The following is a 23,594-nucleotide window of genomic DNA, read 5'->3' on the forward strand; positions in this document are numbered from 1 at the left end:
ATGTTATGTTACATGGCAAAATGGACTTTGCTGATTTGATTAAGGGTTTGGACCTTGAGATGAAGAGATTGTCCTGGATTATCCATGTGAGCCCAATCTAATCCTTAAATGCAGAGGACATTTCCTATCTAGGTCAGAGAGATGAGATAGAAGGAGGAGGAGAAATTCAAAATGTGATAAGCACTTTACCAGCCATTGCTGGCTTTGAAGATGGAGAAAGAGGGTCATGAGCCGAAATATGTGGGTGGCTTCTGGAAGCTGGGAATGACCTTTAGCTGACAGTCAGTAAGAAAACAGGGATCTCAGTCCTACAACCACAAGGAACTAAATTCTACCAACAGTCTTTGTGAGCAAAGAAACAGATGTTCCCCTAGAGCCTCCAGAAAGGAATACAGCTCTGCTGACATCTTGATTTTTGGCAGGTGAGACTTATGACCTAGATAATCATAAGGTAATATATTTGTATTGTTTAAGGCTCTAAGTTTGTGGTAATTTCTTATGACAGCAATTGAAAACTAATACAGAAAAGGAAGAAATACATTCCAACTCATTTTGCAATGTCAACATTACTCTGATACCAAACGAGAGAAATATAGTACAAATAAAGAAAACTAAAACCAATATCCCTCATATTACCAGATTAAATTTCTCAACATATAGAAAGAACAATCTACTGCAACCAAGTGGGGTTTATCCCGAGAATGAAAGGCTAATTCAATATTTGAAAATCAAGCAATGCAATCCACCACATTAAGAACCCAAAGAAGAAAAATCACATGAGCATAGCCATAGATGCAAAGAAATCTTTTGACAAAATGCGATATCTATTAATGATTAAAACTCTTAGCAAACTATGAATAGAAGTCAACGTCCACAACCTGATAAAAGGCTTCTACGAAAAACCTTCAGCTAACATATTAAATGGTGAAGGACCGAATATTTTCTCTCAAGACTGGGAACAAGGCAAGAATATCCACTCTCAGCACTCTTATTCAACATCATAATGGAAGTCTTATCTGGTGCAACAAGGCAAGAAAAAGAAACAAAAGACATACAAATTGTAAAGTAAAGAAAAATTTTCCATATTTGTGGATGACATTATTGTCTATGAACAAAGTCCCAAGAAACATATATTGGAAAAGAAGAAATGAAACCAAAATAACTGGACATGCATAACTAAAAAAAATGGACTTCAAAACATACCTCACAACTTATAGAAAAATTAACTCAAAGTATAATATACTTAAATGTTAATTTTCATTCAAATATATCTGAATGTATTAAATATACATGTACAACACAATGTAAATCATAAAATGTAAATGTAAAACATAAGAATCTGGAAGAAAATATAGGAGAATATCTGTGTGATCTTGGTTTTGGCAATGAGTTTTCAGGTATGACACCAAAAGAAAATATTTACAAGTATGACACCCATAAAAGAAAAAAAATGATAAATTGGACATTATCAAAATGAAAACTTTTGCTCTATGAAAGACACTGTTAAGAGAGTGAAAAGGCAAATCATGCTGGGAGAAAATATTTGCAGATTGCACATCTTATAAAATACTTATATCTTGAATATTTAAAGAACTCTTAAAACTCAGCAAAAGAAAACAAAAAATTCAATTAAAACATTGTCAAAATATCTGAACAGTGACTTAACTGAAGAAGATCTCCAAATGGCAAATAAACATACATGAAAATATGTTCCCTATTGTTAGTCATTAGGGAAATCCATATTAAAACCACAGCGAGATACTAGTGTACACCTATTAGAATGGATAAAATTTTATAACCCTCCACAATTGCAAGTGTAGGTGAAGATGTGGAACAAGAGGAACTCTCATGCATTGCTTTTGGGAATGCAAAATGATACAGCTACTTTGGAAAACAAATTGGCAGTTTAATATAAAGTTAAACATACACTTAACCATATGACCCAGGAATCCCACCTTTATGTATTTGCCCAAGTGAATTTTAAACTCATATTCACACAAAAACCTGTACACAAATGTTCATAGTAGCATTATTCATAGTCTCCAAATTCTGGGAATAATCCAGATGTCCTTCAACAGATGAAAATATAAATAAATACTGGCACATCTATAAAATGGAATACTACTCAGCAATAAAAAGAAATAAACTCTTGTTTTATACAACAACATGGATAAATTTTAAATGCATTATACTAGTTGAATAAAGCCAGATACTAAAGGCTACATATTGTATGATTACATTTATATGATATTCTGGAAAAGCCAAAATTATGGAATCAAAATCAGATCAGTGAAGGAATTCCCTGGTGGTCCAGTGGTTAGGATTCGGCGCTTTCACTGCTATAGTCCGGGTTCAATCCCTGGTTGGGGAACTAAGGTCCTGCAAGCTGTGCAGCCAAAAAAAGTCAGATCAGTGGCTCACAGGGGTTGGGGATGATGGATGTGACTGATAACAAAGAGGCTTCACAAGGGAATTTTTAGGGTGATAGAACTCTTCTATATGTTATTATGGTGATTAACGTACATGCTCAAACCCATAAAACCGTACACCACAGAGTGACTTTTACCTATGCCAGTGGTTCTCAACTGGGAGTGATTTTGCCTGTCAGGGGATATTTAGGAATGTCTGCAGATATTTTTTTGTTCTCACACTGTGGAAGTTGGTGTTACTGGCATCTAGTAGGTAGAGACCAGGAATACTGATAAACATCCAACAATGCACAGGACAACCATCCAAACAAAGAATGAGCCAGTCCAAAATGTCAATAGTGCCAAAGTTGAGAAACCCTTATACATGGAAGTCCAAGATCAAGGTGCCAGCATGGTCAAGTTCTGATGAAGGCCATTTTCTGGGTTGTAGATTGCCAATTTCTCACTGTGTCCTCACATGGTGGAAGGGACTAGGGAGCTCTCTGGGGTCTCTTTTATAAGGGCACTAATTCCATCCATGAAAATTCTGCCTTCATGACTGAGGACCTCCTAATACAATCACATTGGGCATTAGAATTTCAACATATGAGCTTTGGGGGGGACACAAACATTCAGACCATAGCAAAATGTATGAGATCACTTCACTGAAGTGGATGGGAAATAATGGAACTGACCTAAGCAACTTCAGAAAATGATGTTTTGACTGGGTACTGCAAAGCAAGACAAAATGACCTGAACCCTAGTTGGTATATCCGTTTTTCTCAGAGTATGGTATAGCAATTCATTACATGTATAGCCATACATTGCATGTGTATGAAGGTTAAACAAAGAAGTTAATATGTTGTAGATAGTGGGAGCCAAGTTTCTCACATCAGAAAAAGAAGTTGCAAAGAAGAAAGGATTTAGTGTCAGAGATATCAGTATGAACTTGTGTGTGTGTGTGTGTGTGTGTGCATACATAGAATAGTATAGACACATATATTTACTAGTTCTGTCCACTGAGAGGGCCGAGACACAATGCTGCCCCACTAACAATGAACACACATAAGGTGTAGATCTTGGTTTCTAAATACCATTTTCTAATAAAAGGAACCATGACTCCTTGGAGAAAAATTAGTTGATCCTAGGGTCAGGACAGGGAAAGTACAAGATGAACCTAGAACATCTGGGAGTACTAGAGAGTAAAGAAGTGCTTTATAAAGAATATGCAAATGTGTTAGTTCTCTTTTGCTGTATAACAAATAACCATGAAGGTAGTGGCATAAAACAGAAGTCCAGGTGGGCTCAGCTGGATTCCTTGCTTAAGGTCTCAAAATGCTGAAATCAAGGTGTCAACAAGCTTGGGCTCTTATCTGGAGGCTCTGAGAAAGAACCTGCTGCCAGGCTCATTTAGGTTGTTGGCTGAATTCAGTTCATGCACTTGTAGGACTGAGGTCCCTGTTTCCTTGCTGGCTGTTGGCTGAGGGTTTTTTTCAGCTTCTAGAGACTCCCTACATTCCTTGGCTCTTGGCCACCTCCATTTACAAAGCCAGCAATGACAAATTGAATCCATCTCTGGCTTTGAATGTCCCTGACTTCCTCTTCGTCTTTCTTTTCTGCCTTACTCTTCTGCCACCAGCTGGAGAAGGTTCTATGCTTTATCAGCTCATGTGATTTTATTCAACAGATCAGGATAATCCAGGATAATCTCTCAATCTTAAAGTCAACTGATTGAGTATTAAATTACATCTGAAAAAAATCCCCTTACAGCAGTACTGAGATTAGTGTTTTATTGAATAACCAAAGGACAGGAATCTTGAGGGGAATATCTTTAAAGTTCTGCCTAACACATTGGACATGTCAAAGGGACATGAACCAACACCAAAGAGCTTCTGAAGGACAAAACTGGATCAATTTGAGAAAAAAAGATGTTATTTGATTATATCCCAATGAATAACAACATCCAAACTGATATAAATTAAGGATTAAATAAATAAATAAACTAATAAGGTAGAACTTACTTACAGAATAATTCCCAGTAATAAATGTAGATGATATGAAGGACATAGAAAATCACCATTAGAACACCAAAGTAGTAATTTGCTGCAGGTAAGATTCACTGATAAATGTTAAACTTAATGGGTAAAACTTTAAGGAAAAACAGGATATTTGCATAGCTTCAAAGTACCTTACCTCCAAATTTTAATTAATAATTATGGCTGTTTATTTTTAAACATATACCCACAAATTCTTTGATACTTCTTCCTCCAAGAGGTGAAGCTTAATTCCCCTTCTACTGAATATGAGCTGGACTAGGTGACTCACTTTTAAGAAATAGAGCATGGAAATGGAGAAATAGAAATTTACAGAGGAAAAACTTGGCAGGACTTGCTTTTGTGCTTTTCATTACAAGAAACACTATTTGCAGGTAATATGAATTCATAAGTAGAAAACTGCAGAAAATCTACAATCAGCTACTAGAACTAATAAACGAATGTAGCAATATCATAGTATACAAGGTTAACATAGAAAAATCAATTGTATTCTTATACAGTAGCAGCAAACAATTGGGAAGCTAAATTTTTAAAATCCCATTTAAAGTAGCAACAAAAACATAAAATACCTAGGAATAAATCTAGCAAAATATGTCCAAGACCCCCACAATGACAACTACAAAACATTGCTGAGAGAATTTAATAAGATCTGAGTAAATGGAAGTGTATACCATGTTCACACGTTTAAAAACTCTGTTAATATAGTTATTATCATTAAGTTAATCTACAGCTTCAAAGCAATCCCAATAAAAATTTCTGCAGGCTTAAATAAATAGATAACTGGCTGATTCTAAAATTTATATAAAAATTCAAAGGATCTAGAATATCCAAAGTAATTTTAATAAAGAACAAAGTTGCAGAACTTTCCCTAATTTCAAGACTTACAATAAGGCTACAGTAATCAAGACAGTTTGATATTGGTGAAGAGATAGACATGTAGACCAATGGAACAGAATAGAGAGTACAGAAATAGACCTACACATACATGAGCACTTGATTTTTGACAAAGGTACAAAGGCTATGCAATGAAGAAAGGAAGTTCTTTTCAATAAATGGCTTTGTATTAATTGGATATCAATATGGAACAAAACGAACACCAGAATTTACTTCACACTGTACACAAAAATTATCTTGAAGTAGTTCATGGACCAAAATGAAAAGCCTAAAACTATAAAACTGTTAGAAGAAAATATAGGAGAAAATCTTCATAACCTTGAATTAGGCAGCACATTTCTTAAATAGAACACAATTATAAAAGAAAAAGTGGATTAACTAGACTTCATAAAAATGTAAAACTTGTTCTTTGAGAGAAACCATTAAGTAAATGAAAAGGCAAGCCAAGACTGAGAGAAAAATTCACAACATATATATAAAAGAAATTGACTGTAGAATTTATAAAGAACTCTTGCAACTCAGTAATGAGGTCAAATAATCAGATTAAAAAATGAGCAAAATATTTGAACAAATTATTTCACAAAGGAAGATATATGAATGACTAATGACTACATGAAAATATGCTGTGCATCATTAGTCACCAGGGAAATGAAAATGCAAACCACAAGATACTACTACACACTCTTTAGAATGGTTAAAATTTTAAAATATTGACAAAAAAATCATGACCATACTAAGTATTGGTGAGAATGAGGAGAAATTAGAACTCCAATACTCTACTGATAGAAATGTAAAATGGTGAAACCTCCTTGGAAAAACAGTTTGGCAGTTTCTTAAAAATGAAACTTACAATTTCCATACAACATAGCCATTCCATTCCTAGGTATTTACCCAAGAAAATTAAAACATACGTCTACACGAAAATTTGTATGTGCATGTTCATATCAGCTTTATTTGTAATAGCCAAAAATTGGAATGTACCTAAACGTCCATTAACAGATGAATGGATAAGCATTCACCATACCATGTAATACCACTCACCAATAGAAAGGAATATGCTATTATTTCATGTAAAATCGTTATGTTTAATGAATGAAGCCAGACAAAAATCGTTTTGTTTAATGAATGAAGCCAGACAAAAATAAAAGAGCATGTGCTCTATGATTCATTTTATATTTAAAAATACTATAAAATGAAAACTATAGTGACAAAAAACAGCTCAGAGGTTGAGTGGGGTTGGGGGTGTAAGGAGGGAGGGATTACACATGGGATGAAAGAGATTTTGGGAGATGATGGAAGTGTTTGCTATTTTGATTATGATCACGGTTTCATAGGCCTAAATATATGTAAAACAGATCAAATTGAATACTTTAGGTACTTCTAAAACTTTAATTGTACATTTAAAAAAAATTGAAGTATAGATGATTCACAATATTGTGTAATTGTACCTTAATAAAGCTAAATTAATTACTCACTTGTAGGTACTAACTGAAAAGGCTGAGAGTGATAACCTGTCTTGTTGTTTGTTCTCATGATATTTGATTTACTTGTTTTTGCTTTTTTCATTTTAAGTTCATTTTTTTCCTTGCTGGTCTCTTTAAATACTCCCTCAGTGATATTTCCATTTTCTGTAACTTGAAGAAAATAGCATATGCTGCTGAAAGGTTGACCCTCCTCAGAGATCTCCTCTTTTTCTCCTTATTTACTAGACTTCTATCCCAATCCTTCCGTGAAAATCTGTAAAAACATACATATTTTCCTCAAGATACTAAAAATTTACCAACATGAAAGTGTAAACAACTGATAGGGATGAATGTGTTAGTCCCTTTTGTTGTTCCTGGTTGACTCACTTTTCTTTTGTTTTCATAAGAGATTCATTTTATTTCCTTGCAGGCTTCTTTAGGACACTCCCACTGACATCTCTCCATCATCACCTTAGAAAGTCAGATTGTACTGTTCACCAAGATCAGGAAAAACAGACTTTCCTATGGGATATATAAATTAATGGAAGCATTCATGAGGTACTCAGTTCTCCTTCAATCACCTTCTGACTCGGCTCCCTGACTTTTACTTTTTTCCGGAAAGTTCTGGCCTCACTCCACCCTTACAGAAACATCCAGGAAAGGGCACTTCCTTCAGTTCGACTTTAAGCAATCATGTTTTGATCATGTTACCTGAACGTTACTGCTTCTAGAAAATTCTGTACTCATCCCCTACCATAAGAGGAACTCCCAGGAGAGGGATGTTAATTTGATTCTCTTTCCACAATCACATTGTGACCTTATTCCTTGAACTTTATCACTTCCAGAAAGTTCTGACCTCAACATTCCTCTCCCTCAGAAACACCAATGGGAGGGGATTTCAGTTCTTCAAAAAACCATACTCTGAACCAAAATATTGACCCTTACTTCTTCCATAAAGTCTGTTCTCATCCCCCACCATCCCCAAAAACCCTGGTGAAGCTTCCTTGCTTTCCTTCGACCAGTCAAGTTCTGATCTCATTCCCATATTTTTTAAAAATTGAGGCTGCCTTGGGAAATCTAGGATTGGGGTAGAAGGCACAGTATTGATTTTCTGTGCGACCAAAAAGCCATTTATGAACATCACTCCATCAGCTAGCCTTTATGAAGTGCCTATGAGTTCACCACCGTGCATTTTCAGATCAGACTCACCCTTCCTCTAGACAGAAAATGAAAGATCATTCCAGCCCCAAAATATTAAGGGTCAGAGTCCTCCTTAAATATGTTTCTCAATTGAACATGCAGGGACTCTGATGACTAAAGTGTGAACATCAAATAAACAGTGATTTTGTATAAGTTGTGCAAGTTTGTCCATACACACCACTGGCAATCAGCACACACTGCAAAAATTTCCAAGTCATGTCTTATGAAGGTACTGTGGTGAGGAGACAATCACCCTGAACTGGAAACTGTGGTCCCAGCTCTACTACTCACTGGCTGTGTGACCTTGGAAAAATCACTTTCCTACCTAGTTTCCTCATCTGTGAAATGAAGTTTGGACTGATAAAATGACTTCATTTTTTTACCCTGTGACCTACAGTTAGAAATACATCTTATAAGGTGACAATATTTCTTACATGTAAAACAAACAAGTTTCTCAAAATAATAATTCTTAACACCACTCATGGGTGATGAACTCTGATGTTTTTTGGTCTATTCTTTTAAAAAAATTGCTTGTGACCCACAAAACTGATTTCAAGAGTTGTAATAGGTGGCAATTCTCACTTTGAAGAACACTGGATTGAAGAATCTTTAAGATTTCTTTCTGCTCTATTCTAAAAATTAAAATGTCTACACTTTTCCAAAGTGTCTACATTGGAAACACTAAAAAGCAAAATATAGAACAGCCTCAGTCTTGCTGAGTTTGATCTTCCTCAGCTTGTTATCAGTTACAAAAGTCAAATATTCTCCACCTCCAGATGACAAAGTCCGATAGAAAATGTCCCAGATCAGACCCCCCCACCAAGATGTACAGCAGAGGGTAACCTTGGTACTTAGCATCTCTGAACTCCAGTACCCTCATCTGCCACTGTCCCTACCACTCTTATAATCAGTCTATTTTAGGGTCTTTTACTTTTTTAATGTTTTTGCCCATTGAATTCAGGAAGTATTCATCCTATGTTATTCCACTTACTTTGTTTACACTTAATGACACGAAACACACATACATTCATGGAATATACATACACACAATGATACACACACATATGTACACAGATATCCAACATACATACACACAATACTGGCCTCAGACTTCAGTGTACACTAGAATTACCTGGAGAGCTTACTAATAAATGGAGATTTTGGAATCCAACTCTGTGGGTCTGGAAGATAGGAGCCAGAGGTCCTACATTCTCAAAAAGCTCCCCCACCAAGGTATTTTTATGCAGATGGTGGACTCACACTCCTTGAAAAACAGTACAACATACATTCTTAAAATATCAGATACTGAATTATGAATACGATCCTTTCTGGTTGGTTGAGGACAAGAAAAAATAGTCAAAGACAACTGAGATTTTGAGTCCAGGGAGCTAGGAGAGGAAAGGTAACATTAACAAAAAATAAACACTGGTGTGTCACAGGAAGATTGCTTTTTAAACTGCTTTATTAATTTCATATTATGAAAAGAATAATTTTTCCTTAACTGGATGAAATTGCCCTGCTGACAGAAAGTTTTACAGAGACAAAGCAATATTCAATTAGAAACTGGTAAGTGGAAACACCAAAAGGTTTACAGAAAAAGTAAATCACAAAAACTACAAGCATGTAGAGCAGAGGCCACATTACTGACCTCAGGGAAAAATCTTAGGATTCAAGGTATAAGGCAAAACTCATAATGATTGTCAGGTTCAGGAGTTTGGTAGCGCACATGATGCCTCATTTGCTGCTTCTTAGTCTTCCTCCTGATTTCCATCATCTGCCCTGCGTGCTTTTCTACATCATCCCCCACTTCATTGTGATCAATATGCCTGCTGGGTATGGCCCATCGAAAATTAGGGACAAGTCGTCTAACACGTCCCAGCCTGACATTTCCTCCAGGCTTCTGGCCTCTACCCCCTCCCAAATCGCGTGATTCCTCTCCATGCTGCAAAGGGGCCTGGTCCCCCGCTTCGTTTTCCTGTTGGGTATTTTCCATGTTGAGATTTTTTACTGCTTGTTCCTCTTTGGACGCCATTGCTCCTAGAAGACAAAAGACAAGAGAAGGGACTATTTTCTGGGTGGACTGATCAGCACCGAGGACAGAGGCCCTACTAAGCACCTCTCAAGACTTCCAGCCCCGGATGTAAAGGCTCTTCAAATTTTCGTTTTCCCACCTGAGAGGCTCCCTACGCCCTCTAGGGGGCCCCCAGTCCGAGCTCTCCCCCCTCCCTCGCCCAAAACCCACCATTTTCCCTGCCTATCCATGCCCACGTCTCTGCAGGCACCAAAATGGAGGACGGGGTAGGGGGGAGCATTTGGGGGGTCTTAGGGCTATCCACACGTTCCCCCCACCTGCCCACTGTCCCCCGCACCGACCTGGGCCTATCCTCGCGGTCTCCTGCTCCTCCCGATTCTTGCTGCAAGTGCGCCGCCGCGACACTTCCACTCGCAGACCTGCAGAGAGTAAGGGTGGGGGAAGGGGGGCTGCTGCATCCGGACGCTCGGCCCCTTCTCGGCCCCGCATCTCCCACCCCCGGCCACCCCCACCCAGCGTCCCCCGCTCCCATCCTCAGCCGCCCCCGCGCCGACCACCATTTTCTACCCCGAGAAGAAGGGGGGCGGGGCGGGGCGGGGCGGGGGCGTCGGAAAAGCTCGCTGTGTTGCGAGAAGCAGGCCGTCGCCTCAGGGCCGCGCGGCCCGCCCCCAGAGAAGGCCTACCGTTGTCTGTGGCCAAACGCCAGGCCGCAGGGGGCATGGGGGCTGCGGTCTCCGCCCCGGGGCAACTGGACCCCCAGGGAGGGGTCCGCAGGCCGTGTCCGCTCGCCAACGCCACCTCTGGGGACCCCCCTCCGGGTTCCTTACCTGCTGCCCCCGCGCCTCGTACTCTTGGGGGCAGCCCCCGGCTCGCACTCCCGCAGGGACCGAGAAGGCAGCGAGCGACAGCTTGGTCTACCGCTAGAGCGGGGCGAGCGCCAGTCGGCGCTGGCCGTTCACGTGCGCCGTCCGTCACCGCGGGACGCCACGCCCTTGCCACGCCCTCTCCTGCCCCACGGGGTCGCGCAGAGCCGGCCGTGCGCACCTCCCCCTGCCCCCCGTGTCACTTGTCCAGGCACCGGCCTGGGCCCCGAAGCTCTCCTTTCTTTGTGTGGTCCTGGGCCTTTCTCTAACGGCCGTGGAAGGGCAGTATCTTCCCAGGGGGCCATTGGCCATTCCCACTGCTCTTCTTGGGACTTGCCTTTGCCCTCCTCTGCTCCCAGGATACACCCCTCCCCCTGCCAGGATTCAGGCGTAACATTTTAGGGGGTGCAAAACCCCTCTGTACTGAAGATAAATCGCACTTTAATGCAATATTCTAAAAAAACAAAATTAATGCAAGAATATCTATGATGAGCAACGTGCCTCAAACACCCCACCCCCAAACTGTTGTCCTTGTTACCAATGCCCACCGTTTTCTCGTTTTCTCTATACACAAATGCATGGTGGGGGCAACAGGAAATGAATCAAGGAGATGGAGTTGTTTCTAATTATTCTTAACACTTTATTGTTTTGTTCCTATTTTTGATTAAAAATTCCTTCCATTTATAGTTTACATTAACTTTATCTTTTGTTATGGAAAAATTTCAAACATGCAAAAATAGAATAGTATAATGAAAGGCAATGTACTCATCACCCAGTGTACATAACAACTGGAAGTGTACTGGAACAACTCATGGTCGATCTTATTTCATCTATATCCTTACCCACTTCCCACCCTTAGAGATTATTTTTGAAGCAAATCCCAGATATAATATCACTTTGTGCATAAGTATTTCAAAGTGCACATCTACAAGGACTCTTTTTTACTGACAATCATAATACCATTATCACACCTAACAATTAATCATCCATTAGTACCATTTTATGTCCAATCCGTGTTCAAGTTCCCAATTCTGTTATAGTTATTTTTAACAGTTTGCCTGGACCAGGGTCCAAATAAAACCTGATGCCTACTGCTGCTTTCAGGATACTCTCTTTGTCTTTGGTTTTGAGAATTTGACTGTAATGTGTCTTGGTGAGTGTATCCTGCTTTAAATTTGTTGAGCTTCTTGGATGTGTGTATTTGTGACTGTCCTTAAATTTTAAAAGTTTTACCCATCATTTCTTCAAATAATCTTTCTTCTTTCTCTCTTTCTCCTTTTTCTTTTTGCTCCTCAGACTGGGTAATTTCAATAGACTTATCTTAAAGTTCCCTGATTCTTTCTGCTGACTGTCTACATCTGATGTTGAACCTTGCTACTGAATTTTTCATTTCAGCTACTGTACTTTTCAGCTCTAGAATTTCTATTGGTTTTTTTTTTTTATAATTTCGTCCTGTTTATTGATATCCCCTATTTGGCGAAACATCATTCACCTGGTTTATTTTAGCTCTTTTTCCTTTACCATTTTGCTCATATTAAAGGCAGTTGATTTAAAGTCTTTTTTTAATATATATAAATTTATTTATTTTATTTTTGGCTGCGTTGGGTCTTCGTTGCTGCGCTCGGGCTTTCTCTAGTTGGGGCAAGCAGGGGCTACTCTTGATTGAGGTGTGCAGGCTTCTCACTGCGGTGGCTTCTCTTGTGGCGGAGCAGGGGCTCTAGGCGCGTGGGCCTCAGTAGTTGTGGCGTGCAGGGTCAGTAGTTGTGGCTTGTGGGCTCTAGAGTGCAGGCTCAGTAGTTGTGGTGCACGGGCTTAGTTGCTCCGCGGCATGTGGGATCTTCCCGGACCAGGCTCAAACCCATGTCCCCTGCACTGGCAGGCAGATTCTTAACCACTGCACCACCAGGGAAGCCCTGATTTACAGTTTTGAGAGACAGTTTCTATTAATTTTTTTCCTGTGAATAAGCTGTACTTTATTTGCTTGCCTCATAATTTTTTGTTATTGAAACTGGACATTTTGAATATTACTATGTGGTGCCTCTGGGAATCATATTCTTCCCTCTCCCCAAGATTTGTTGTTGCTGGCTGTTGTGGTTTGTGGTTGATTGTTTGTTTAGTGATTTTTTTAAACTATTTTTGTAAAGTCTGTATTCTTTATCATGTGTGTCCATTAAAGTCTGTTGCCTAAGCTTAGTGGTCAGCTGATGTTTTGACAGTTACTTTAAATACCTGGAGTCAATAAAAGTTAAAGAAGAAGAAAAAAGAAGAAACACTCTCCCAGTCTTTGCAGATTGGTCCTTGCTGGGGAACTCATTCAGTCTTAGCCAGGCCATTTACAACTCTGCATTAGTTTTCACTTCCTACTTGCCTGAGTCTGAAGGACAGCCAGAGGTGAAAGCTTTGGGTCTCCTCAGGCTTGTAAAGCACATGCCCACCTTTCCCTTTCATGCCATGTTCTCTCCTTTGGCAGCCATCTCATCTATACTTATATCTTCAATTGTTGTCCATCCACATATGATTCCTGCATTTCCCTCTCTAGCTCAGTCTCTGATCTAAATATCTTGCTGCATTCTTAACATTCCCACTTGGGTATACAAAGGTACTGAGAAATCAGGATGGCCCATCATGTTCCCTCCAGAAAGGATCCATTACATGTTGCTCATCCCAGTCAATATCACTACCTGTCACACAGATAATCAGGTGAAACATCTGAGAATCACACTAACACTTCCCTCTATACCCCCAACCCAACTCTCAAATCTTTTATGAGTTCATCTGTTTGTTCATTCATGCATATATTCACTCATCTAGTAGAAAGAGGAATATTGCTGGCTCAAGGGAAAATGGGGATAATCACACAATCAGAGTCCTGGAGTAGGTGATCCATTGCAAGGAGAAGGGCTACCATAGGCAGATTTGTCACTGCAGGGAAAGTAGGGAGCATAGGTGCTGAGGCAGATAAATTGGTATGTTTGGTGCTGGGGGACATATAGACAATCTCTTCTGTGATAGCATTTATTTTTCCAAAGAAGCAAGAAGCCAAAAGAGCAGTTGAGAATGTTGAGGTGTGAGAGAGTGTTGAAGGTTTGTGCACAGAATAGATGTTGTGCCCCAGTGGTCTCAGATATTGAAAAAGTATACTGACTATGGAAATGTGGTAAAATTGCCTGCTAGGCCTGAGTTTTTTTCCCATATCTTACAATAGCTTTCTTTCTGCTTTGTCTCTCACAACTCTCCCCACTTTTCCCACCAGGCTTCCACACTGGTTTTTGTCTTTTTCTGGAACAAGTCATACTCACTCCCACTTCAGAGTATGCTGTTCCTTAGGCTAATATCAAAGGTTCTTCACACACTCAGCTCTTTCTTATCATCCAAGTCTCAGCTGAAAAGTCACGTCCATAGCATGGCTTTCTCTAGTGACAAAGTATGGCACAGCTCCAGGGATCATCATGTACGGTGTAGTCAAAGTAAGTGATGGTCTTTGAAGTTGTCAAACTGGGTGGCCCTGGAAATCCTTGACTGCCTTCTCCATAAATGTTATTTTTGATCCCATTTCTCTTTTTTATTTTCTTCATGGCATTCTTCACCCATTGAAATTACATTATTTATTTTTTATTTTATGTGTATCTAAAAGAGAATGTAAACCCCATAAGGGGAAGGGACTTTCCTGTCTTAAGGACTCAGTAAACAAGTGCTGCATGTCTCAATTGTTATCTACCAGATACACCAAAACAGAAACATAATTAAAGTTGAATGGCAAAACCAACTGACATTGGAATCAGAGATCACAGTATGCAAAATATTTAAAGAAATCTTGGACATTTGCTATCCAGCAGTTCTCAAACTATAGTGAACATCAGAATCTACCAGAGAAATTGTTCAAAATACAGATTCCTGAGCCTCAAACTCCAGGGAAAGGTCTAGGGTAAGGTCTTAAAAGTTGTGATTTTATCAAGAGCCCAGCTGATTCTTATAAAAGTGGCCTGTGCTTCATGCTTAGACCAACAAATACCTTTTAAAATGCTGTTTTCCTCATTCTCAGACATAAATCGTAGCAATATTTTCTTAGGTCAGTCTCCCAAGGCAAAAGAAATAAAAGCAAAAATAAACAAATGGGACCTAATCAAACATAAACTTTTGCACAGCAAAGGAAACCATAAACAAAACCAAAAGACAACCTACAGACTGGGAGAAAATATTTGCAAATGATGCAACCAACAAGGGATTAATTTCCAAAATATGCTAACAGCTCATACAACTCCATATCAAAACAAACAGCCGAATCAAAAAATGGGTAGAAGACCTAAATAGACATTTCTCTAAAGAAGACATACAGATGGCCAACAGGCACATGAAAAGATGCTCAATATTGCTAATCATTAGAGAAATGCAAATCAAAACTACAACGAGGTATCACCTCACACTGGTTAGAATGGCCATAATCAAAAAGTCTACAAATAATAAATGCTGGAGAGGGTGTGGAGAAAAGGGAACCCTCCTACACTGTTGGTAGGAATGTAAATTGGTGCAGCCACTATGGAGAACAGTATGGAGGTTTCTTAAAAAACTAAAAATAGAGTTATCATATGATCCAGCAATCCCACTCCTGGATATATATCCAGAAAAGACGAAAACTCTAATTCAAAAAGATACATGCACCCGAATGTTCATAGCAGCACTATTTACAACAGTCAAGACATGGAAGCAACCTAAATGTCCATCAACAGATGAGTGGATAAAGAAAGTGTGATATATATATACATATATATGTATATATATGTGTATATATATATATATATAATGGAATATTACTCAGCCATAAAATGAATGAAATAATGCCATTTGCAGCAACATGGATGGACCTAGAGATTATCATACTAAGTGAAGTAAGTCAGACAGAGAAAGACATATATTGTATGATATCACTTACATGTGGAATCTAAAAAATAGTACAAATGAACTTATTTACAAAACAGAAACAGACTCACAGACATAGAAGACATACTTATGGTTACCAAAGGGGAAAGTGGGGGAAGAGATAAATTGGGAGTATAGGATTAACAGATGCAAACTACCATATATAAAATAGGTAAACAACAAGGGTGTACTGTATAGCACAGGGAACTATATTCAATATCTTGTAATAAACTATAATGGAAAAGAATCTGAAAAAGAATATATATATATATGTACATATATAATGGAATCACTTTGCTGTACACCTGAAACTAACACTATTGTAAATCAACTATACTTCAATTTAAAAAATGGTGTTTTCCTAGGGGAAATTGCTTCTATACCATTAGTCTGTTACCTATTATGCAGAGTTCTATGATATCTTCAGTTTGACTGCTGGTGTAATTACTGGGAAGCACAGTGTTCATCTAGGACCTCAGATTGCTTTTCCAGATGGGATCTCATTTAACTCTTGGTAAACTATCAGGGTCCACTGCACCCAATTTTTGTTTTTGAGCTTTTCTTTGAGCATTTCTAAGTACTTTTAAGGATTGCTATTTTATGTTTTCTATTCTTTCCTAGAAATCTTCCTAAGAATGAGGAGAATATTATCTCTTATTTTTAAATAGAGATAATAATAATAGAGATGGTGTGTGCATTCTACCTTGCACACACCACGTGGGACAACTGGGCCCTTTTGTAAAATTAACTTATGGGATCTTATTGATCGTATTTTTTCTATATCTTGAGACATTCAGATATTCATCATCCTAAGAATTATTTTATTATTAGCTAATTATTCCCAGCTATACTAAAAAGACTAAAAAAAATTGAGATAATGCAAGAATGATGGACTAGCTTACATTAAGAATGACGCAATACTGAAACAAGTCATATCACATCACCATTTAGTTTTTTACTGCATTGTCCAAAGTATTACACTATCTTTCAAGAAGGTATAAAAGAAGTCAAAAGCCTCCATCTTTGCATTTATTTAATCCAGCTTTCATTGAACACAGGTGAGATTTTTTTTTCCATTTTCTTCCCATACAGATGGAAATTGAGAGAGGAATTCATTTTATGGTTATTAGACAGATCAGAAGATGAAAGTACAGTGACAGCAATATCAAACTGTGAGTCTTCAAACGACAGTATCTTAGATGAACTTTCTCAAACTCAAAAATCAACCAGTGAACAATGTACTTCTAAGGACCAAAATGATAAATGGTGTTCTCAATCAGTTTGACACTAGTCATACAATATGTTGTGACAAGAACTAGAAATGCCGTGTTTTGCTCAAAGGACATGGGGAAACTTTCTGTCATCTTTATGATATTGTATATTTAATATATATCCAATATTTAATCAGTAAGTTTCTAAGTAGACAACTGCTGAAATCAGGTAATTAGAAGGAAATAGATCATGTATAAGTGGAAAAAAAATCATTGGATTCATCATTCTAATTGGTGTTCATCAATCTAAAAATGAAAATGTTTTGCAACTATGGAGCAAAGACGATGGCTGTCTTCCCTTAAATGAAATTATGAGCTGTCAAAGTTTTGAAAAGTTTTGTTTTGATGATTTAAGTACAAGATGAACCAGAAGTAGTGATAAGACAGAATTTATTGGGGATATAAGTGAGATAGAAGTGAAGAATCAGTATCTACAAGATGTATATATTCCAGATTCAGGCATGAGAGTTGATGAGTAAGTTACATTCACAGGATGATGCCTATTTTGTGTATACCTATCTTCAAAGCCAGGAAAGTGAGGAATAAAATTTGGGTTTGATATGTTTAAATTCTTGTAAAGTGTTCTGATTTAGTTGTCCTCTGTTATCCCTTTTTTTTTTCACTCCTGTAAATTATTCATAAATTGACTTAATACACAAAACATCAAATGAGTATTTTGTATCCAGAAGGTGATGATGATTTTGTCCTGGTGTTCTTTTTTTTAAAAATATATTTATTTATTTGGCTGCTCCAGGTTTTAGTTGTGGCATGCAGGATCTAGTTCCCTGACCAGGGATCAAACCTGGGCCCCCTGCATTGGGAGCACAGAGTCTTAACCGCTGGGCCACCAGGGAAGTCCCTTGTCCTGGTATTCTGAGTGGTAACATTCCTGAGTGGCTAGGAGAACTCAATATTTTTATCTTGTTTATTCAATGCGGCTGGTGGGAGTGACCTCTCCAAAGTACCTTTATGATGGGAACCCCTGACTCTCATTTCAGTGTTCTACTTAGCCAAGTCAATATCACACTGTGTGCTTCCTTATCAGCTTCTGTGCCTCAAGATCAAAGTTCACAAACTTTTCTGATGTTAAATCTAGAAGTCAAAATAAGACAACTGGAGAGCTTATGAAATAGAGGGGTGGGGGAGATTTTCTTCTCCTATCCTAGACTCGACTGGAGATCCTTCAATTAAATGGAAATGATATAATGACATTCCTTTTTTTAAATTTATTTTATTTATTTATTTTTATTTTTATTTTTTTTGGCTGTGTTGGGTCTTTGTTTCTGCGCATGAGCTTTCTCTAGTTGCGGCGAGCTGGGGCTACTCTTCACTGCGGTGTGCAGGTTTCTCATTGCAGTGGCTTCTCTTGTTGCAGAGCATGGGCTCTAGGCGCACGGGCTTCAGTAGTTGTGGCACTCGGGCTCAGCAGTTGTGGCTCATGGGCTCTAGAGCGCAGGCTCAGTAGCTGTGGCAAACGGGCTTAGTTGCTCCGTGACATGTGGGATCTTCCCGGACCAGGGATCGAACCCATATACACTGCATTGGCAGGCGGATTCTTAACCACTGTGCCACCAGGGAAGTCCCTGTAATAACATTCTTTCTCCAGGACTCCATCAGGCAGCCAATTCTAACATAACAAATTGGCACAGAAACTCATGTGGGCAGGTAATGAATTTGTATGCATATCCCTTTATTCTGTTACATTTTCAAGTATTCCCTCTAGTAGTCAAGCTTTTCAGTTCATGTCCAGGACACCTCTTTTAAGAAGGGAAGAGTCAAAGTGGGAAGCAAATTGGCATCTCCTGAAGTGTCCCACTAGGTGCCCAACACTGGTGGTTTAAAAATGAGGAAGGCTGAGGGTCAGAGCAGTTAAATATCATTCCCAGGCCCCACAGTTAGTAAAAGGCTGAGGAGATCTTCTCACCAAGGGTTGTCTGACTCTAGTGACCATAGTCTCGCCACTCTCCCACTTGGACTTCTCTTTTAGATGGTAGCCTTGCAAGGATGAGGAATGATTGAGTTTATGCTTTTTTGGGTAGGGGAATCCGTGCTGAGTGGTACAGATTACCAGGGGATTTGTACTAATATTTATCTTCCTCCATTTCAAGATTTCTGATAGATACACAGGATTAGAGCTCATGTAAGAAGTCTGGAATGAAATGTGAATTGGAGCCTGCATACCTTGATCCCATTAGGTGCCTAACACATGCATGGTGGCCATGTTCTACTTTACTCTTTCTGAGTCTCATTACTCTCTCTGCAAACTGAAGTTGCTGGACTAGGTAACTGCTAAGGTCCCTTTCTGCTCTGTTTTCATAAGGGCTAAAGATGGCCACTTAGTAGTTTCTGGATGCTGCAAAGTGAGTCAGAGCTCCTCATCAACCGCCCCATCCCTCCGTGTAGGCTGCACTTCAGCCATATCAGACTGTCTCCTGGCTGTGTACCCCAAGCACATTGGGTACATTTCCTCTTCCATGCCCTGTGCATAGCCAGGAATGTCCATATATGTATTCCACTTCCTCTCACTATGCTACGCTTCCTGTACGATTTAGCTCAAAGCCCATCTCCTTCTCTGATGATTTTGACTGGCACACAATATTTTCTCAAGAAGGTCATGACAAAAGAATGAGGCCATTAACCAGTGAAGGTTTAATATTCTTAATGCATAAAAAACAATAAATATCAGAAAAGGTGGTTAATTGTATCAGTAATTAGGGAAATGGAGGTGAAAACAACAGAAAGCAATATTTCAGAGTCATCAGTTGAGGAAGACTTATTTTAAAATTCTCTAAATACCAAAGTTCTGGTTTGTTTTTGGTTGTATTTTTTTGTTAGGAGTATGATGTATAAATTGAGAATTTTCACCCACTGCTGGTGGCAGTTTAAGAAGGTGCAAACATTTGGGGGAACAATTTTATAATTTCAAGTAGAGCTTATTCATATCCTAAGACTCAGACATTTCATGCTTAGGCACATAACAGCTGGAAACTCATACATACGTACATACGTATATTCATAAAACACTATACCACTTAAGGAATAGTGCAAGTATTTCGTAACAATTTTCAAGGCCACATAGCTTGGTAAGAGGCATTACAGGGATTCTAACCCTGATTTTTCTCACTCTACACTAGCACGCAGACAGTCAGTCACCTTCTAGGGCTCAGTGTCTGGTTTGTGTAAACTTATTCGATGTGAAAACTCTGCTAGAATCTTGCAGTTGTAAAGGACAGGGCCACTAAGTAGGCAGTTGTATGGACAAGTTTAGGGCTGAACAGAGAGAGGTGTGAAATGGGAGTTTGAATACAGGTTGCCAGTGCCTGGCACATAGAGGTTGCTCATAAATATGTAGTGAAAGGATGAATGAAATGTCAATTTTGGAATGATCAGCCTCTGGCAGTGATCATACATCTTTACAACCTTTTCCTAATTGTATATGAGATAGAGGCTTGTTTCATACTTCCAGTTTTAGAACCTGCTTTGTAAAAATTATTTTTTAAAATGTTTATACTTTTGACAATGTGAAATATGGACTTTGGGTGATAAAGGGTGTATAGATATAGGTTTATTGATTGTAACAAATGTAGCACTCTGAGGTGGGATATTGACAGTGGGGGGGGGATTGTGTGGGTTTGTGGGAGCAAGGGGTACATGGGAACTCTCTGTACTTTCTGCTCAATATTTCCTTGAACCTAAAACTACTCTACAAAATAAAGCCTATTTAAACAAACAAAAATCTTTATTGCTTTGGTTTTCTTTCCTTGCTAAAAAAATATTATATGCTTGGAGAAAATTGAGAAAGTAGAGGTCTTCACCAGCTGGTGAGGAGAATTGCAACTTGAACCTCACAGTTGAGGACAACAGATTAGGTGGGGATGAGGGAGGACCAAGGGTTCCCTTAAACCCACTTGATGGACTTTTCTAGATGTGAAATGTGGCACAAGACCCTGTGCTTCCACTGCTATTACCTGTGCAGTCTCTGAGCCTCATGACAGACGGATCCTGTCTGATGAGTAAAATTTGGGATGATGCTATACATAGTTTCTAATTTGCTTCCTCCCCAGCCCCTTCACTATTAATTATGGACATATTTTCAGAAAAGTAAATCTCTCTGTACAACAAAAAACTTGCAAATAAATTTAAGACCAAATTCAAACCTCCTGTTTTAAAATGTTATTTTTATTATAATTACATAAGTAGTAAATCTTGGATGTAAGGTAAAGTCGAACAACACGGAAGTGTATATAACATCTATATTTCGCCACAACCCTGGAAATATCCATTACTGTAATTTGGTGTATGTATAATTTATATATATTGTACGTTATTTGAAGAGCTTTATAGAAAGACCTTTTTGTAGGAGAACATCCTCCACACCCAGCCACCTGAAAATACTGAATTCAGTGTTTGCACACTGTCCTGGCAATGCAGAAGAGTCAGAAAAACTAAAGGCTGAGCATTTCTTATCTTCATCAACTTTTAGACCTTGAACCCTCTATTTTCTTTACAAGGCCTTTCCTTTTCAACGTTAATACGAACTGGCTTATGTTTCTCCTTCCAATGAATAGCTAAACAAATATACCAAAAATCCTTCCCTACAAATCAATATTCCTAAGCCACATCCTCCCCTCTCTCCTCTCATTTTCATAAACAAAAAACTTCTCAAAGCAGGGGGAACTATATTCACTGTCTCCACTTTCTAACCTCCCTGTCATTCCTCAACCCACCCCTGTCTATTGCCTCTCCATTCAGCTGAATCTGCTCTCAACAAGGTCACCAATGGCATCATTGTTATAAAACCCAAAGGAGTTCCTTTCAGCCCTTATCTATATAAATGAGCCCATGTTTCTGATGAAAAAAATACATGCTCCTTGTTTTTGGTTGTTGTTAAAAACAAATCACAAACTTACAGAAAATTTGCTGGTATAAAACAAAGAATCCCCTGCCCCACCCCCTTCCCTGGACCATATGAGAGCAAGTTGCCAACACGATGCCCCATAGCTCCCAAATACTTTAGAGTGTATGTCTTACAGACAAGACCATTCTCCTATATAACCAGAAGACAACCATCAAAATCAGGAAATTATCATTAATAAAATTTATCACAAGCTAATCCTCAGACCCTGTTCAAGTTTTGCCAGTTGTCTTAACGATGTCCTTCATAGCAAAAGAATCCAGGACAGAATCTTGTACTGTGGTGTCTCTTTATTTTTCCACAGTCTAGCAAAGTTCCTCCGTTTTGTCTTGACTTTCATGACCTCGACATTTTTTAAGACTGTGGGCCGGTTATTTCGTACCCTTTCCTCCCTCCCTTCCCCTTCCATTGCCCGCTGCCTTGAGACTTTCAGAGCTACAGTTCTAGATCTGACCACCAGGGGAGTATCTATCAACATTGACTACATTTTACAAAGGAAAAGCCATGATTTTCTTTTTTTTCCTACTCTTATTACAGTGACTCACCAAACTGTTTGCTAATTCCTTTCTACTTCCCAGGTCTGTTTTGTGTATGACCTCTCTGGCATGTGACTGATTTGAACCAACACTTCATCTAAGAAATTATATAAATGGCAAATGGGTACATGAAAAGGTGATCAACATTATTCGTCAGTATGGAAATGTAAATTAAAATTACAGTGAGATATCACTACACCCCTATAAGAATGGCCAAAATTAAAAATGCTGACTATGCTAAGCACTGATGATATTGTGGAGGATTAAACCCTCATACACTGCTGATGGGAATGAAAAATGGTATAACCACTTCAGAACCAGTTTGGTAATTTCTTACAACATTAATCTTTTTTTTTTTTTTAAATTTTTATTTATTTATTTATTTATTTTTGGCTGCGTTGGGTCTTCGTTTCTGTGCGAGGGCTTTTTCTAGTTGTGGCAAGCGGGGGCCACTCTTCATCACGGTGCGCGGGCCTCTCACTATCGCGGCCTCTCTTGTTGCAGAGCACAGGCTCCAGACGCGCAGGCTCAGTAATTGTGGCTCACGGGCTCAGTTGCTCCGCGGCATGTGGGATCTTCCCAGACCAGGGCTCGAACCCGTGTCCCCTGCACTGGCAGGCAGATTCTCAACCACTGCGCCACCAGGGAAGCCCCACAACATTAATCTTACATCTACCATATGCTCCAGCCATTGAACCCCTAAGTATTTACCCCACAGAAAGAAAGCATGTGTCCCTGTAAAGACTTAAACCCAAATGTTCATACCAGTTTTATTTAAAAGAGCTTCATGTTGGAAACAACCTCATATCCCTCACCAGGTTAATGGATAAAACAAACTGTGATATATCTGTATAATAGAATACTACTCAGCAATAAAAAGAAACTATCTATACAGGCAACAAATGGATAAATCTAGAAATAGACTGAATGAAAGAAGCTAGGAAAAAAGTACATTCTATACAATTCTATTTACATAAAATCACAATGAAATTAATTAATAGTTACAGAAGTTCAGTGGTTGCCTGGGAACAGGAAAGGTCC

The 23,594-nt window shown here is 38.8% G+C and overlaps 1 protein-coding gene across 1 annotated transcript; it reads right to left on the reverse strand.

The window, feature by feature from the left end:
- Nucleotides 1-9,463: 9,463 nt before the first annotated feature.
- Nucleotides 9,464-11,032, reverse strand: BEX4 (brain expressed X-linked 4). The gene is made up of 3 exons (XM_061178739.1): nucleotides 10,879-11,032; nucleotides 10,393-10,470; nucleotides 9,464-10,056 (listed from the first exon to the last, which is right to left on the reverse strand). Exon 3 carries the CDS (start codon nucleotides 10,049-10,051, stop codon nucleotides 9,689-9,691), a length of 363 nt encoding a protein of 120 aa, XP_061034722.1. The 5' UTR covers nucleotides 10,052-10,056; nucleotides 10,393-10,470; nucleotides 10,879-11,032; the 3' UTR covers nucleotides 9,464-9,688.
- Nucleotides 11,033-23,594: the final 12,562 nt, after the last annotated feature.

The sequence above is a fragment of the Eubalaena glacialis genome, chromosome X (genome assembly GCF_028564815.1).
Source record: "Eubalaena glacialis isolate mEubGla1 chromosome X, mEubGla1.1.hap2.+ XY, whole genome shotgun sequence".
Lineage (NCBI taxonomy): Eukaryota > Metazoa > Chordata > Mammalia > Artiodactyla > Balaenidae > Eubalaena > Eubalaena glacialis.